Raw genomic sequence first — 15,194 nt, 5'->3', positions numbered from 1 at the left:
CGGCTAAAATAAATCAATGGAAATTTCGATTGGACAATAATTGTAGAAAATTGATTTATAAAACAAACATCAGTGACATCAAGAACTAAGGGGGGAAAAAAAGGATAAAAGATGTAGAAAGCAAAGGGTGAATAGCAATAAATGAAAAGAGCAGGTGTGCAATACACATTCCCCAAAAGCCAGTGGTTGTAAAATCCCTTACTTGTACATATGGAAGGAATGTACTTTGCCATTTAATTATTTCTTCGCCTTTCGTTCGGTAACATAATCGATGATTGTGACGGATTATAGACCTTTATAATAAAGAGGACCTCTGTTCTTCTAGACATGACACGTACAGGCGAATGTTGCTGATCGCTGGGTAGGGAGATTTATAAGGAGAATGTTGATGGCGGGTATTATGACGGAACTAATACCCAAGTGCCGATTATGTAAGGAATGAGGATATTGATTAATACCGTATATAGTGTCATATAATAGACATAGAAGTGCCCGTCTCCAGTCTTTTCCCTTATATCCTCCACGACGAGAAGCCCCCTTATAACTTGCAGTGAGGAACACAATTTTATGCATCACTCCTCATACGAGAGGCGATTTAGTATGCACTTTTGTTTCTTAGCATTCCAAGGAATAATTTAGCGATCCCCCCGTTTCCCTGGAGGTTACAGCTTTAGTTCTGATCATTATGCCTTAGACCAGGCTTCCTCTGCGTCCTTCATTATATACAACAAGTACGCTGTCACTATCTTTCAGTCCTACTGCTGAATTGTAAATTGCCCAGACAAACAAGCAGAGCCAAGGAGCCTGCAAAGGTCACACCTGGCGTGTGGCCAGCCTGCTCCCTGCTCCATACACTGTTCCCCTCCAATCTCTAGGTTCATAGCACTCAATGATTCCTCTTCTTTTGTCTGCCTTTCCTCTCCCAGCTGTTCCATTCAGAAGCCCAATCTGCCCTCCCCCAGGAAAGAAAAAAGGGGAGAAAAAAAAAGGTACTTATTAAGTTTAGCTAACTCAAAGGGCTATAGCAGCACAGCACGTGCCGATTCTTATCTGTGGATCTGCAGATCCGATTCTATGCTTCTTAAGCTTACAGAGGCAACGAGAGAAGGCAAAAGAAAAAGTAAATGGATTTTAACTCCCATTGGCGCCCCTGCAGCAATTCAAACAAAAGTGCAAAGCAACAAAGACATGTTCCAGTATGGCAGGTGCTGGTGTCAGATTCCGCCCCAAGCAAACAGAAGCCGGAGAAAAGGAAAAAGAATGTGCCTTTCCGTTGAAGCTCAGACATGCAGGGGCAGGGGGAATTACTAATGGTGCAGTTATTGTCAGTGCCACTACAGTCAGGTGTTCATTCCCAATAACACTTGTTTCAGAGAAGCTTCTCTGGGAATTTGTTTTCTTTTAATTGAAAGGGATTTTTTTTGTCTTTCGCGCCCCCATTACAGGCCGCATAATAAGAGCAGATTAGTAAAGGAGGAAAAGCCACAGTGAAACAAGCCAGGGTTACCGGTGCAGCCTCCTATTTGTACAAGTCTTACCTTATTCATAACCGTTAAGACATTTTCTAATCTAAAAGAAAGGAAAGAACAGAGGAAAACAAAAAAAACAACAACAAGGAGTAAGTATGACAGGCGCCATAAGCCTAATAAGCTGGGTTGTTATTAGCGGACACATTGCAGGATAGATATAAAAGTGAGCAGCAGACAAATCAGGGAGACAATCTGACTAGGGAAGATAAATCATTAAAGCGACTCTCCACTATGGCACTGAAAAGGGACTATACAATTGTCAGGTATCCTCATCCTTCCACTGCATCCAAGATGGCCTCCGTAGTAATCTGGGGAGCGGGAGCACATTTGTACCTCTCATCCACACTCCCTGGCTTTCCTATGCTCTGGCCCAGACTTTCCATTGCTCTTAGCGCCAAGGGAAGACAAGAAAACTGGTCTCAGTGGAGGAGACAGCGGAGACAAACATGGGACACCAGGTAGGGCAACTATACAATGCAAATATGGTCACTTTTCAGTGCCTGGGTGAAGAGGCGCTTTAAGGCATCAGGTGATTGGCTGCAGATTGGCTGAATTTTAGGCATAGTGTTAGTAGCCATTAAGGAGTTCTCGTCATTTCTCAAGAACCTACTTATGATATTAAGCGGATGTCAATTTCTCCAGTTGAGCAGCCACTCGTGACTTTACAACCCTTTATAATAATCCAACACTTTCTTATATTGCTCAGCAAGAAAGCTACATGCTGCTTATACTGCAAAGCCTTTGAAAAGATGAGCTTTGGCAAGTGCCAAAATTGCTGTGGGAAAAAAACATGTAAGGATCGATCTGAAAAGTCATTTTTTGAGGTGTAAATTTTTTGATTATTACAAAAACGAGGACCACAACTTTCCGCCAAAGGCATTGAACTCCGTTTTTGAGTCACACTTACCTGTTTATTTTCATGATATAAAATGCTGTAAAGGTAATTGATAGTACAGTAACTGCAATGACAATACCGGACCATAACCATCACGGGGTCTCTGACGGATCAGGTAGCAGACTGGACCCCCAGGGAAACCATGTTCTAGAAATGCTGATGCATAATTGTGCAGCCAATGCTGAATTTTTAGTCCATTAATTATCATGTAACAAGTGGCATCTCATAAAATATTACACACGTTCAGATAGCAAGAAACATGGATAGGATTGGAGAGCTGGGGGTGGAGGGATGCCTTGTTATTTCCGGGAGAAAGCTTCTGGCTGTTATTCTTTTTTCATTAAGCATTATAGCACAGGAAAAAAAGATCACTCCTTTCAAGTCAAAAGGATTAGTTTACATCCTAGAACGCAATATCATAATCCTTCATAATTACAAGCAAACCCACAGGGATGACCAATGTTCTGTACTAGTCACATTTGGCTAGGGATGTTTATTTCATATTTCTAGTATTCGTACACTGATAAGAGAAAAAAAAATCCATAGCTACATTGCCACAACTCCTGAAAAAGAAACAAAAATAACAAACCAGTCTACATAGTCTCTGAAGCTTGGGTGTTTCCCTTGACTTGTTCCCTGTATGATCTAATCATGTCTCATGTCATGTGACTGCTGCAGCCAATCACAATTAGTCAATGAGGAAGACTCCCTCTCATGAATATACTGGACTCCTAAACTAAGTGTCCTGTGTATTATTCCATCAATTCTCTTAATCAAATAGCACAATATTTTAGAGGCCACTTTTGCCTAATAGGTTGATGACAGATCTTAGATGTTATAGGACAGCCAAAGTCACAGTTCAGATAATAATCCTATAAAGAACTTATAGTTGGACATACATGTTTTTCCCCCCAACACGCAATCATATCATGGTTTTTACAGCATTTTTTTCAGGGAAAAATAGCAGCATAGATGGCTGAGGTTTGTGAATAAATCTGGAGAACAATGTTCACCCACCATCCTAAAGCACTGTACACATGGGCAAAGCTGATGGAGTAGCACTGGTGGTGTCAGGTCCTCCAGAATAGTGATGGTGGCAGAGAGATACAATAGGGTCAGCAGAAGAATAAATCAGTAGTGCCATCAAATATACTGATAAGTTTAAAAACGTTCCAACTTCTGATAATGTGATACATTAGCAGTCACATGAGCGTTGGATTACAATTTCACGGTAGAATTCTCTACGATGTGCACTTTAGGAAAAGCAGCTTTGAATTAAGCCCCCATACACATTGCAGAATCTGAACCAGTCGATATTGCCGGGTTTGGGCGACGTCTAACGTGTATGGGGGCACTGGCTGACTTATGGCCAGGAGAGATGTCAATCACACACATCTGATTTCAGAACAAGGCTGAGCAATTGTTCCTGTGTATGGGAGAGTCGCCTGAGACGGCTGTCAGCTGAACGACTGGCCAAAGCATCGTTCTGTCAACGGCCATCAAATGCGTTTGGCCGGTCTTACATAATTTGTAAGAGTGTGTTAGAGCAATGAAGACCTTCTAACCAAAGCGTAGAAGACCAGGGCACGCTACGTAAATCACCATATATTTCATTCTACATGTGTCAAGACTGCAAACTACACTGTAAGGAATGACAGCACCACGGAAGAGACAAGTGGACAAAATGCTTATGTCTGTGGGCATAGCAAGGCAGCGATTCAGCATACCGATAGTACACTATTCGGGAAGCAAAGAACAGAGTTTTCTGCAGACAAAAAAGTGTCCGGTTGTAGGAAAGCCAGCACCTCCTTTGATGGATGACAAAAAAAAGAAGCAGCCTGAAAAGGTTTGGCAAAGGGAATGTTTGGGGTGGACAAAGAGAGAAGGTGAGGAGGGGGAGAACAGATGTAGGCACAGAAGGGGAGAAGATATCTAGAAGGGAAAAGGACACAATAGGTCAGAAATGAATGAGGGCAAGAGGGAGGGGGCTGGAAGGAGTAACAATAGAGCGAAGGGGAACTGACACTGAACAAGGGATCCACTGGGACTGGGGGGAGCAGAAGTCATATTGCTGACGGCTGGAGAGATGAGCAGATGAATTGTTTTACTAGGACACATTCAATTCTTACTTCATTATGGAGAAAGTACATTAGAAAAATACTTTTTGTCAGCACTTTGCAAGTGAGATTAACTATTGCAACAAAGGAATCTGGAAAAGTTGCCACATTATATAATAAATTTGAATAAATAAAATCTCATTTTGCAAACATCTTACGCTGAATGATGTAAATGGACCCAATACCATAAAAAACAAGCAATTACTACTATAAAATAAATGCATGGCCATGCTGGAAGTGGAAGAATGATGATATATAATTAATCTCCAGCATCCTCCCTCCCTGCCCTCCGCTCCAGACGCCAGCCCACCCTCAAGCTATGACAGCTGTTAAGCAGGGCTCCTCTCCACCCAGGACCGCACTGGAGATGCACAACTGCTGTTCCCTAAACGGTTAAGCCCTGGATAGTCATACATGCTGCAGATCAATTACCCAGCTATAAGGACTCCAAAAAAAGTTCTATTTTAGGGCCAAACAACAATGAAATAGTTGTTATCAATGCATGCGACAGTCTTCAATGACCGATACACTATTAGATCAGACGCCTGCCATAGTCGCCTTCTTCAGGGCCTGATTCACATTGGGTCAGTGAGGACTAGAATAAAAGGGGGACTGTAGTCTTCTCAAATGTGGAAATCAAAAAATTATTCCAATGAACTTTTACTGTTAAATTATCGTGGTACAATCCACAATACTAGGCAAAGTTCACACAAGCGTATAAGAAAATGTCTGATTTTCATCCAAAAAAACCAGGACAATTTTTGATCATCTGTACTGTTATCCCTTTTTATACATCAGCAGTCATTAAAATTTACAACAAATACAGCTTCCTATGTTGAAGAGTTGCACTGCTTCCGTAAAAATCGTATGCTATATAGTTTGTGCTGAAATTTTTTTCATGTAGACTTTCGGTCTGTGCAAAAAATGGGGATCTGAACAGTCCAATAACATTTGTCCAAGTGCTGTCATTTTTTACATGGACAGCACTCATACCGAAAATACGGTCATGTGAACTTCACCTAATACTTCAATAACACGATAATTATAAAGCCATACCATTTATTTTATAGGGCAAACATATTTTAAAAGTATTCACTTATCTGCTATTTTCTGTCTTCTCAACATAAAGTTATATTGTAGGAAATTTCATTTGTTTACTTACATTTTACTTTCATTTAAAATTTTGCATTTGACCTTTTAGCAAATTTTTCATGTTCAACTACACAGCCGATGTAATAGTGGCCTGCAAAGTGGAATAAAACTTTTTTTTTTTCCCCCTTTAACTCGTTAAGGGTCAAATACTTTAATTGCCATCGTCTCTGCAACATAGAGGCAAATATTTTTAAAAACAAAAAAAATCCACACACTTTTTATTCTGCTCTGCAGCCACATTACATCCTGTTCAACATGAAAAATTTAGAGAAAGATCTTCTTTAAATTTTCTAGATTTCATTGGACTCCTGCTGAAAAATGTATTTCACTTAAAGGGATTATCAAGGACTACATTTTTTTGTTATTGATGATGAGCCAAAAAACAGGCAGGTTCTATCCTGTGCTGGCTCTGAGTGTTCACTGAATGCTCCTGCTGGCGATTCGGCTGCTCCACATCACCAAAGTAGCTCTTCTTCCAGGCTGCTCTGTAAATGGGGCATGACTGCCGACGTCATGGTGATTGACAGCTTGCTGTCAAATCAGCATGATGTCGGCAGTCACGCCCCGTCAACAGAGCAGAGCGGAAGAGAGGCAACTGATCTGTCGAAGTGATGTCAGAGGAAGCTGCAGAATCTCAGGCAGCAGCAGTCAATGACCACCCTGTGCTTGCAGAGATCAGCACTGGGAAGAACAGGCAGGTAGTTAGCAATTACCTGCCTGTCAGTTCTTAGGTTATACAGGACTATATTCATGTTTTACCATGGTCCTCTTTAAAGACTAGGCTTTACATTATCCCCTTCCCAATAATTTAAAGGAGGTTCTGCATGTCATTACTGAAGTGTGGTGTGTTGGGGGGCTTGCAGTAGAGGTTCTTTGCTCCAGTCAATAAGGTTAATCACACTTTGCAGAATGGGTGTCATACCTGCCGTCAGGCTCCATGTATGAGAAAGGAGTCAAGGCTCTATTGCACTATTAATGTCTACGCTTTTCTACAATAAAAAAAGGGGTCTTCCACGATCAAAAAAATGTGCTAAAAAGGCAATAAATGCCATGAGGTAACAAAGCAAACATTACCTTTCCTAATTTCCTGCCACTGCTTCTTGAAGACCTCGGTCTACTTTTTTGCAGTGACCACGTGCAATCTGCACACTTGACTGCTGCAAAAAACTGGATGGATCACCAGGTGGACTAACAGTGGATTGATCACGATTTTTATTATTTTTTGCAGTTCTTGACTTAAAGAGAATTTTTTGACTGTGAAAAGTCCCCTTAAAGTTTGATTAAGCATTTTATAATCCCTAAATACGGGAAACCCATGTTCTCTTTCACAAGTTAGACTACCGTACTTGTTCCCCAAATTTACAAAACGTATCCATGTTGGCATGGCAATTTCATTGTTCAACTCATCAAATTAGTCCAAGGTACGGTAATTCATAAGTAGAAGTGAATGCAGATCCTAGAGCTGTAGATAGAGGGGGGAATACTTTGGCAATGTTCTCCTAGTCCTCTTGTACAACACATTACCATGGTGAATTTTCTTCTAATTCGATCACACATGTGAGGACCGAACGATAAAATAATTGTTGCGAGCGTGACTGCGGTTCCTAATGAAAATGTAATTCAGTTAATTACATGAAAATTAATATAGAGCCACATAATAATTAGTAATAATTAGGGCTTCAACATTTACTAACCTCTTGATATATGAAATAATTAAAAAAAAAAAAAAAAAAAGATTGTCAACTGGCAAAGATATGCAAATTGTCAACTATTTGACCCAACAAACATGTTTATACACACATATAATTATGTTAATGTCCTATAATAGAGCCAAGGACGTGTTTTATCTAACGTGTATTGAAAAGTGACAGAAATATACCTAATTGAGTCAATTAGTGCAATCCTGTGGCTGGGGGCGAGATGCCTCGGGCTGCGATTTAAAGGGTCTATAGTATCAGAAATGGGCTTGTGTTGTCACAAGTGACAGACTTTGCTGTAGTCGTAAATTAACATATGTGACCCTCGATGATGTATTCATTAAAAAGAAGTCGGGACGGTAGGAAACTGGAAATAATAATCCCTTAGATGATCGCACGAAAGACACATATGCAGAGAAAGCGGTCAGTCCTGGCTATATCTGCGCCCAGAGTAACAGGTACAGGGTCCGTTTACATCTATTAGTATTAGGCACAACCCTACTCCTCGTTTTTTGCAAATCATTAGCATGCAGAATGACCTCATAGTGAACAGATGTACATGGAGGCAGCCGTGATTAGATCAGTCCTCTCAGCGGTGGACGGTCCCCATGTAATTAACCCTTTGGAGGTTCCATCTAGTTCCCTCCACATAATGATCATGGGCATTGTGCGGCAGCACCAACACTCAGCCTAGAAAGAGCAAATACTTCAGACCACAAACAGCTTGCTGAATTAGTGGGGTAACGTACTGCGAGAGCGACTCCGAGGCCGGTCATACACATCATCTTCTCCGACAAATCTTACAGGAATTCACCAGTAACAAAGGAGGAAAAAATATCAGCTGCTCCTAAACAACAAGCATTTATCAGCCGGGATGATTGTATTAGTATTACTGACATACAGAAAGTATTCAGCGCAGGGAAAGAAATTCTCTACAACAGATGTACATTCATTATGGCGCAGATCATTGTGCCTTTAGTATCAAAGTATCAAAAACATTTTTCTTTTTTTGTTTTTTTTGTTGTGACCCTATGTTTGAACTATTTTGTTATGAGACTATAAACGCCCCCATCTTGTCTTAGGCACAATGATCAACATCCATTGCAGTGCTGAAAGAGTTAAAAGGTCGTGATCATAGCGAAAATCAGTATTTCAGGAACATTAAAAAGATTAATAACGATGGTTAGAGTATAGGCAACACTGCGCACCGAGTAACAAGAACACGACAACGAAAAATATAGCAAAATGATTGAAACGTTTTAGTAATGTGGATGAATCGAGAAAGTTCCCATCCTGCAAGAAGGACGCTAGTAGAGGAGTTACAGGCAGAGATGGAATTCTAAGGCTATGTGCACACGTTGCGGATTTTGCTGCGGATCCGCAGAAGCTTTCCATGCATTTACAGTACAATGTCAACCTATGGAAAATGCAATCCGCAGTGCCCATGATGCGGAAAAAAACGCGCGGAAACACTGTGGGTTACATTCCGCAGCATGTCAATTCTTTGTGCGGATTCCGCAGCGGTTTACACCTGCTCCTCTATAGGAATCCGCAGGTGTAAATCCGCAGGTGTAGGCCGCATAAATTCCGCATAAAAACCGCGGTAAATCCACAGGTAAAACGCAGTGCCTTTTACCTGCGGATTTCTAAAACCCACAGCCCTAAAAAATACGTGTGCACATACCCTTATAGTCATCGGTGGTAGATTTATAGGAAGAAGCAATGGAGATAAAAACTAGAGAAAAAAAAGGAGAAAAAAAAGGAAAAATTTGGACAACTCGGCTCCGGCTGCCTAAAAAATATGAAGTGAAAACAATGGTAGATGAAGCTGTAGTCAGGTGAAACCAACACTGTGTGTAAGTGAATAGAACAAACCCCTACATCCATGAAAAGCCCAACACATGGCACCACAAGAAGATCGCAGCATCCCATGGTGAGGAGTCATCCCTGCAGCTGCCTCTGACAGCCCTGGTGAGGTAGTGGCTGGGAGAAGACCTGCTGCTGTCATCAAGAAAACTGCAGCTTGTGAGATTACAAAGAAGCCAAAAGCTACAAATACTGACTTACAACAATCTTCATATCATGAAGGTTAAAAAAAAAAGTACTTTAAGTACAAGTGGGGCTAAATGGCTGTTTATTAGTGACTAGATGATGGCCCGATTCGAACGCATCGGGTATTCTAGAATATGCATAGTAGTATATAGCACAGCCCACGTAGTATATATCACAGCCCAGTAGTATATATCACAGCCCAGTAGTATATATCACAGCCCAGTAAAATATAGCACAGCCCAGTAGTATATAGCACAGCCCACGCAGTATATAGCACAGCCCACGCAGTATATAGCACAGCCCACGCAGTATATAGCACAGCCCACGCAGTATATAGCACAGCCCACGCAGTATATAGCACAGCCCACGCAGTATATAGCACAGCCCACGCAGTATATAGCACAGCCCACGCAGTATATAGCACAGCCCACGCAGTATATAGCACAGCCCACGCAGTATATAGCACAGCCCACGCAGTATATAGCACAGCCCACGCAGTACATAGCACAGCCCACGCAGTACATAGCACAGCCCACGCAGTACATAGCACAGGCCACGCAGTACATAACACAGGCCACGCAGTATATAACACAGCCCACGCAGTATATAACACAGCCCACGCAGTATATAACACAGCCCACGCAGTATATAACACAGCCCACGCAGTATATAACACAGCCCATGCAGTATATAACACAGCCCATGCAGTATATAACACAGCCGCATAGTATATAGCACAGCCGCATAGTATATAGCACAGCTCACGCAGTATATAGCACAGCGAGGTAGTATATAACACAGGCCATACAGTATATAGCACAGCCCACGCAGTATATAGCACAGCCCATGCAGTATATAGCACAGCCCACGCAGTATATAGCACAGCCCACGCAGTATATAGCACAGCCCACGCAGTATATAGCACAGCCCACGCAGTATATAGCACAGCCCACGCAGTATATAGCACAGCCCACGCAGTATATAGCACAGCCCACGCAGTATATAGCACAGCCCACACAGTACATAGCACAGCCCACGCAGTACATAACACAGCCCACGCAGTACATAACACAGCCCACGCAGTACATAACACAGCCCACGCAGTACATAACACAGGCCACGCAGTATATAACACAGCCCACGCAGTATATAACACAGCCCACGCAGTATATAACACAGCCCATGCAGTATATAACACAGCCCATGCAGTATATAACACAGCCACATAGTATATAGCACAGCCACATAGTATATAGCACAGCTCACGCAGTATATAGCACAGCGAGGTAGTATATAACACAGGCCACACAGTATATAACACAGGCCACGCAGTATATAACACAGGCCACGCAGTATATAACACAGGCCACGCAGTATATAACACAGCCCACGTAGTATATAACACAGCCACGTAGTATATTGCACAGCGAGGTAGTATATCACAGGCCACGCAGTATATAACACAGCCCACGCAGCATATAACACAGCCTACGCAGTATATAGCAATGTGGGCACCATATCCCTGTTAAAAAAAGAATTAAAATAAAAAATAGTTATATACTCACCTTCCGTCGGCCCCCGGATCCAGGCCAGGCGTTTAGCGATGCTCCTCGCGACGCTCCGGTCCCAAGAATGCATTGCGGCAATAACACGTGGTCATGTAGCGGTCTCGCGAAAGTTAGAATCTAATGATTTTTTATTTTTTTAATTCTTTTTAACATTAGATCTTTTTACTATTGATGCTGCATAGGCAGCATCAATAGTAAAAAGTTGGTCACACAGGGTTAATAGCGTTAACGGAGTGCGTTACACCGCGTTATGCTGCGGTGTAACGCACTCCGTGTAACGGACTGCTAAAACCCTATGTGGCCGCTGACTGGAGGGGAGAGGGGAGGGGGCACAGACTATGCCTGTGGGGATTTCCATGACAGACAGACGGAAGTTAGAAACAGACGGAAGTACCCCTTAGGCAATTATATATATAGATGAGCGAATATACTCGTTACTTGAGATTTCCCGAGCACGCTCGGGGGTCCTCCGAGTATTTTTTTAGTGCTCGAAGATTTAGTTTTCATCGCCACAGCTGAATGATTTACAGCTATTAGCCAGCCTGAGTACATGTGGGTGTTGCCTGGTTGCTAGGGAATCCCCACATGTAATCAAGATGGCTAATAGCTGCAAATCATTCAGCTGCGGCAAGGAAAACTAAATCTCCGAGTACTTACAAATACTCGGAGGACACCCGAGCGTGCTCGGGAAATCTCGAGTAACGAGTATATTCGCTCATCACTAGTGTTTATTGGACAAGACAAAATGTATGTTGTAAAACAGGAGGAAGCAGTAGTATCAGGTTCTTTTACAAGTTTTGCTAAAGGCAATCTGTCCCCATATTTCACAACACAAACTGCAGAAAATCTCTAAGACCTAATGAGACTGGTGTACTTACATTGAATATCAGACTAGTGTTGAATAATATTTTTAAAAGTTTTCCAGCCGTATATTAAAAGGAGGCGGATGGAGCCGGAGACCAGCGCTCTGTCACAATGTTTAGTAGCCGCTCTCGTGTGCTACAGTTCAGATCCATTCATTGGAGCCAGAGTTGATCTACCATAGGATCCGATATTGATGACAGCCCTTTACAATGAGCTCCAGATAGTTTTAATGTGAGAAGGAAAAAGTTTAAAAATTTCCATGCATCAAAATTATAATGTAGGAATGGTCTAAGGGTGAAAGAAACTATTCTTAATGCACTGGAGCTTGGCCCCACTTTCAATAGAAGTTAAAGGGGTTGTTCTGTTTCAGATAATCGTTGTTCCCGGGTGTAGTTTGTTACAAAATAACAATAATATGTAATAATAAGTTTGTCCTAAAATAACAAGTAATGCTTTACTCACTGTCCCTGGGTCCAGATCAGAGTCTGACTCTGCTCCGGGCGTCTGACTGACGCTGACATCACGTCAACATCATGGCAGCTAATAACCAAGCTCATTGGCTCTGTCCATGCAGACAGAACGCACCCCCTCAGAGCCGCCGAGCTTAACGATTGGCTGCAGCGCTGTCAACGTGACACCGCCGCCATAGCCAATACCAGACACTGAGAATGCATCACAAAAAGACTCAGTGCTGGACCAGGGGACAGTAAGTAAGGCACAGTTAGTTTATGACAAGCTGCAGCCAAGTAATGAGATTTTCTGAAACCAGACAACCCCTTTAAGCAAATGGACATATGATAATTATCCTTATGGTTTATGATGTCTTATAGAGAGGGCCACATAAAATATATGCTCTCATCTGTGACCCCTCGTGGCGGTTTATGTTAAAGTGTCGCTAACAAACATTTCCTGCTGAAAATAATAAGTAGGGGAAAATCGATTTCAAGCCACGTACACAGCAGCTAATTATGGAAGTTTTTTTTTTTTTTTTATTAATTGGAGTCGTTCAAAATTTGGCAGAAAGTTAAAAAAAAGAACAAAAAATAGTTTGCACCTGTCCCACTTCTATTAACTATTGAGAGGGGGAAATAAAGAGAATGAGGGCGAATGAAAAGCCTTAACGTCGGCGGTTCCCCAATGTTGCTTAGTATTCCAGTTCAACAAAGATAAATAGAGGCCATCCCAATGTTTCTTGACGCCTCTCCAGGACGCGGGGGACGATTATGTAAATAGCATCGGGCCCTTTACTTCTGCCAGCTTGCTTATCTCCAAAGCCTTCTGCCTGCTGCTGCTGGCGGCCAATACAAGTGTGTGCACACAGCTCTTATCTCGGAACAAAGCTCGAGAACGGCACGAGGACGGAGGCCAGCAATGCTGGACAGTGACGCATGGCTGATTCTCCGCACCATTTATTTAGCCGAATTTCATTTCTTTTCTTCACGACTTCAGTTTTGATCAGAGATATTTATGAACTGAGCCAAATGGGAGATTAGAAAAGCAAGATGTCTAGGAGCGCAGGTATTAATTAAACTGAAGGAGGGAGAGAAGGGTTTTAGATGGATAATGACGGACATGTATCTGTGCTGATGAATTTCATGTATAGTCCGCAGACTGTAGCCAGCCCATTCACTAAATGTGACGAGCGTGCGGAAGCTTTGGGTCTGGGAAGGACGCTGAACCAATAAGTCGTACAGCCCCTAGCCCTGCATGACCGGCCCCTAGCCCTGCATGACCGGCCCCTAGCCCTGCATGACCGGCCCCCTAGACCTACATGACCAGCCTCCTAGACCTACATGACCAGCCTCCTAGCCCTACATGAACCGGCCCCTAGCCCTACATGATCGGTCCGTAGCCCTACATGAACCGGCCCCTAGCCCTACATGAACCGGCCCCTAGCCCTACATGAACCGGCCCCTAGCCCTACATGATCGGCCCCTAGCCCTACATGAACCGGCCCCTAGCCCTACATGACCGGCCCCTAGCCTTACATGAACCGGCCCCTAGCCCTACATGAACCGGCCCCTAGCCCTACATAAAATGGCCCCTAGCCCTACATGAACTGGCCCCTAGCCCTACATGAACCGGCCCCTAGCCCTACATGAACCGGCCCCTAGCCCTACATGACCGGCCCCTAGCGCTACATGACCGGCCCCTAGCCCTACATGACCGGCCCCTAGCCCTACATGACCGGTCGGCCTGGGACGACTCACAATCATACAACCATACTTCACATGTGTATTACTGGTCACAATGTCTGTCGCCTATATAGTCAGCTGTTTTGACCCTATATAAAGGATTTGGAGATCAATGCAAACATACCTGGGGTGATGGTTATGCAGGTTGCACAGAAGTGTGATCCACATGTTAATGACTCCAACATCTTAATTTAAGGTGCCCAAGAGGTGGCTCTGTCATTTGCAGTGTCATCTGAGGGACGGCTGTAGTGTTTTATCACTCACAGCAGCAAGAAGAGGCTGGGGAGAGTTCAGAGCAGGAAGCCCAGGAGAATGGCCGCCACCTAGACACCTGACATCACGGTATTGGGAGCAGTAAATCATGGAGTATTCTTTAACACATCTGGCGTGACCATCACCCGTGGTATGTTTACACTGCTCTCCACATCATTGGTTGTCCTATATTGTACATTTATCCACCATCACCGCAGGACGATAAATAATTGCTTGCGCTCTACTGACCGCTAAGACTGGAGTCCTATAGCCCAATGTTCCTCCTGACTACGAGACAGTAGTTAAGAGTATGAATTCCACTATGATCGTGGTTGTGCCCATCGCTCTAATGTCTGTCGCTGTTCTGCAGAATCTTCTAACTATAGCAGTATAGTGAGGTGGAACAAGGGGGCCTGTGACCCTCATTCTAGCAATTATTGGGTTTCCTGCTGACATTTATCACCTAATCTGTGCATAGATTCTAAAATGTTTGGACTGCAGTTCTTGTGGGTGACTGACTACATGTAAATCCTGCCAGCCAAGACGTCCTGGAGGAGCAGAGGCCGTTGTAGAAACATTTTGAAATAGAATGTGCACTAAGTGGATATGGATCATGTTCAGAAAGCGACCACCTGCTGATGGCCATTATTCTTACATCCTCATACATGGTCTTAGCACTAATACAACCATGTCCTGAATATAATACTATTGTAAGCCGTTCCATGTAGCAAACTACACCTTGCCTTGAGAAGCCCTACTCCAAATGTCTATGTGCGTTAATCTTGAATGTATATAATGTATATTAGCTGTATACAAGACCCTGACCTGAATACAAGAATATACAGTGACACGCAAACAACATATACTGGGTCA

At 43.0% G+C, this 15,194-nt stretch overlaps 1 protein-coding gene across 3 annotated transcripts in view; it reads right to left on the bottom strand.

Moving 5' to 3' along the window:
* Positions 1 to 15,194, bottom strand: part of RALGAPA2 (Ral GTPase activating protein catalytic subunit alpha 2) — a 331,873-nt gene that overhangs the window by 12,223 nt on the left and 304,456 nt on the right. The window contains exon 40 of one of the 3 annotated variants that reach the window (XM_077282790.1): positions 1,539 to 1,569. The exons of the other annotated variants lie outside the window; for them this stretch is intronic. Coding sequence (XP_077138905.1) covers positions 1,565 to 1,569 — 5 coding nt within the window. The 3' untranslated portion in view covers positions 1,539 to 1,564. The remainder of the gene's footprint in view (positions 1 to 1,538; positions 1,570 to 15,194) is intronic. 3 annotated transcript variants of the gene reach the window in all.

This window comes from Ranitomeya variabilis, chromosome 2 (genome assembly GCF_051348905.1).
Source record: "Ranitomeya variabilis isolate aRanVar5 chromosome 2, aRanVar5.hap1, whole genome shotgun sequence".
Lineage (NCBI taxonomy): Eukaryota > Metazoa > Chordata > Amphibia > Anura > Dendrobatidae > Ranitomeya > Ranitomeya variabilis.
Note: the sequence above shows the minus strand (reverse complement) of the source record. Positions and strands in the feature narration are given on the sequence as shown.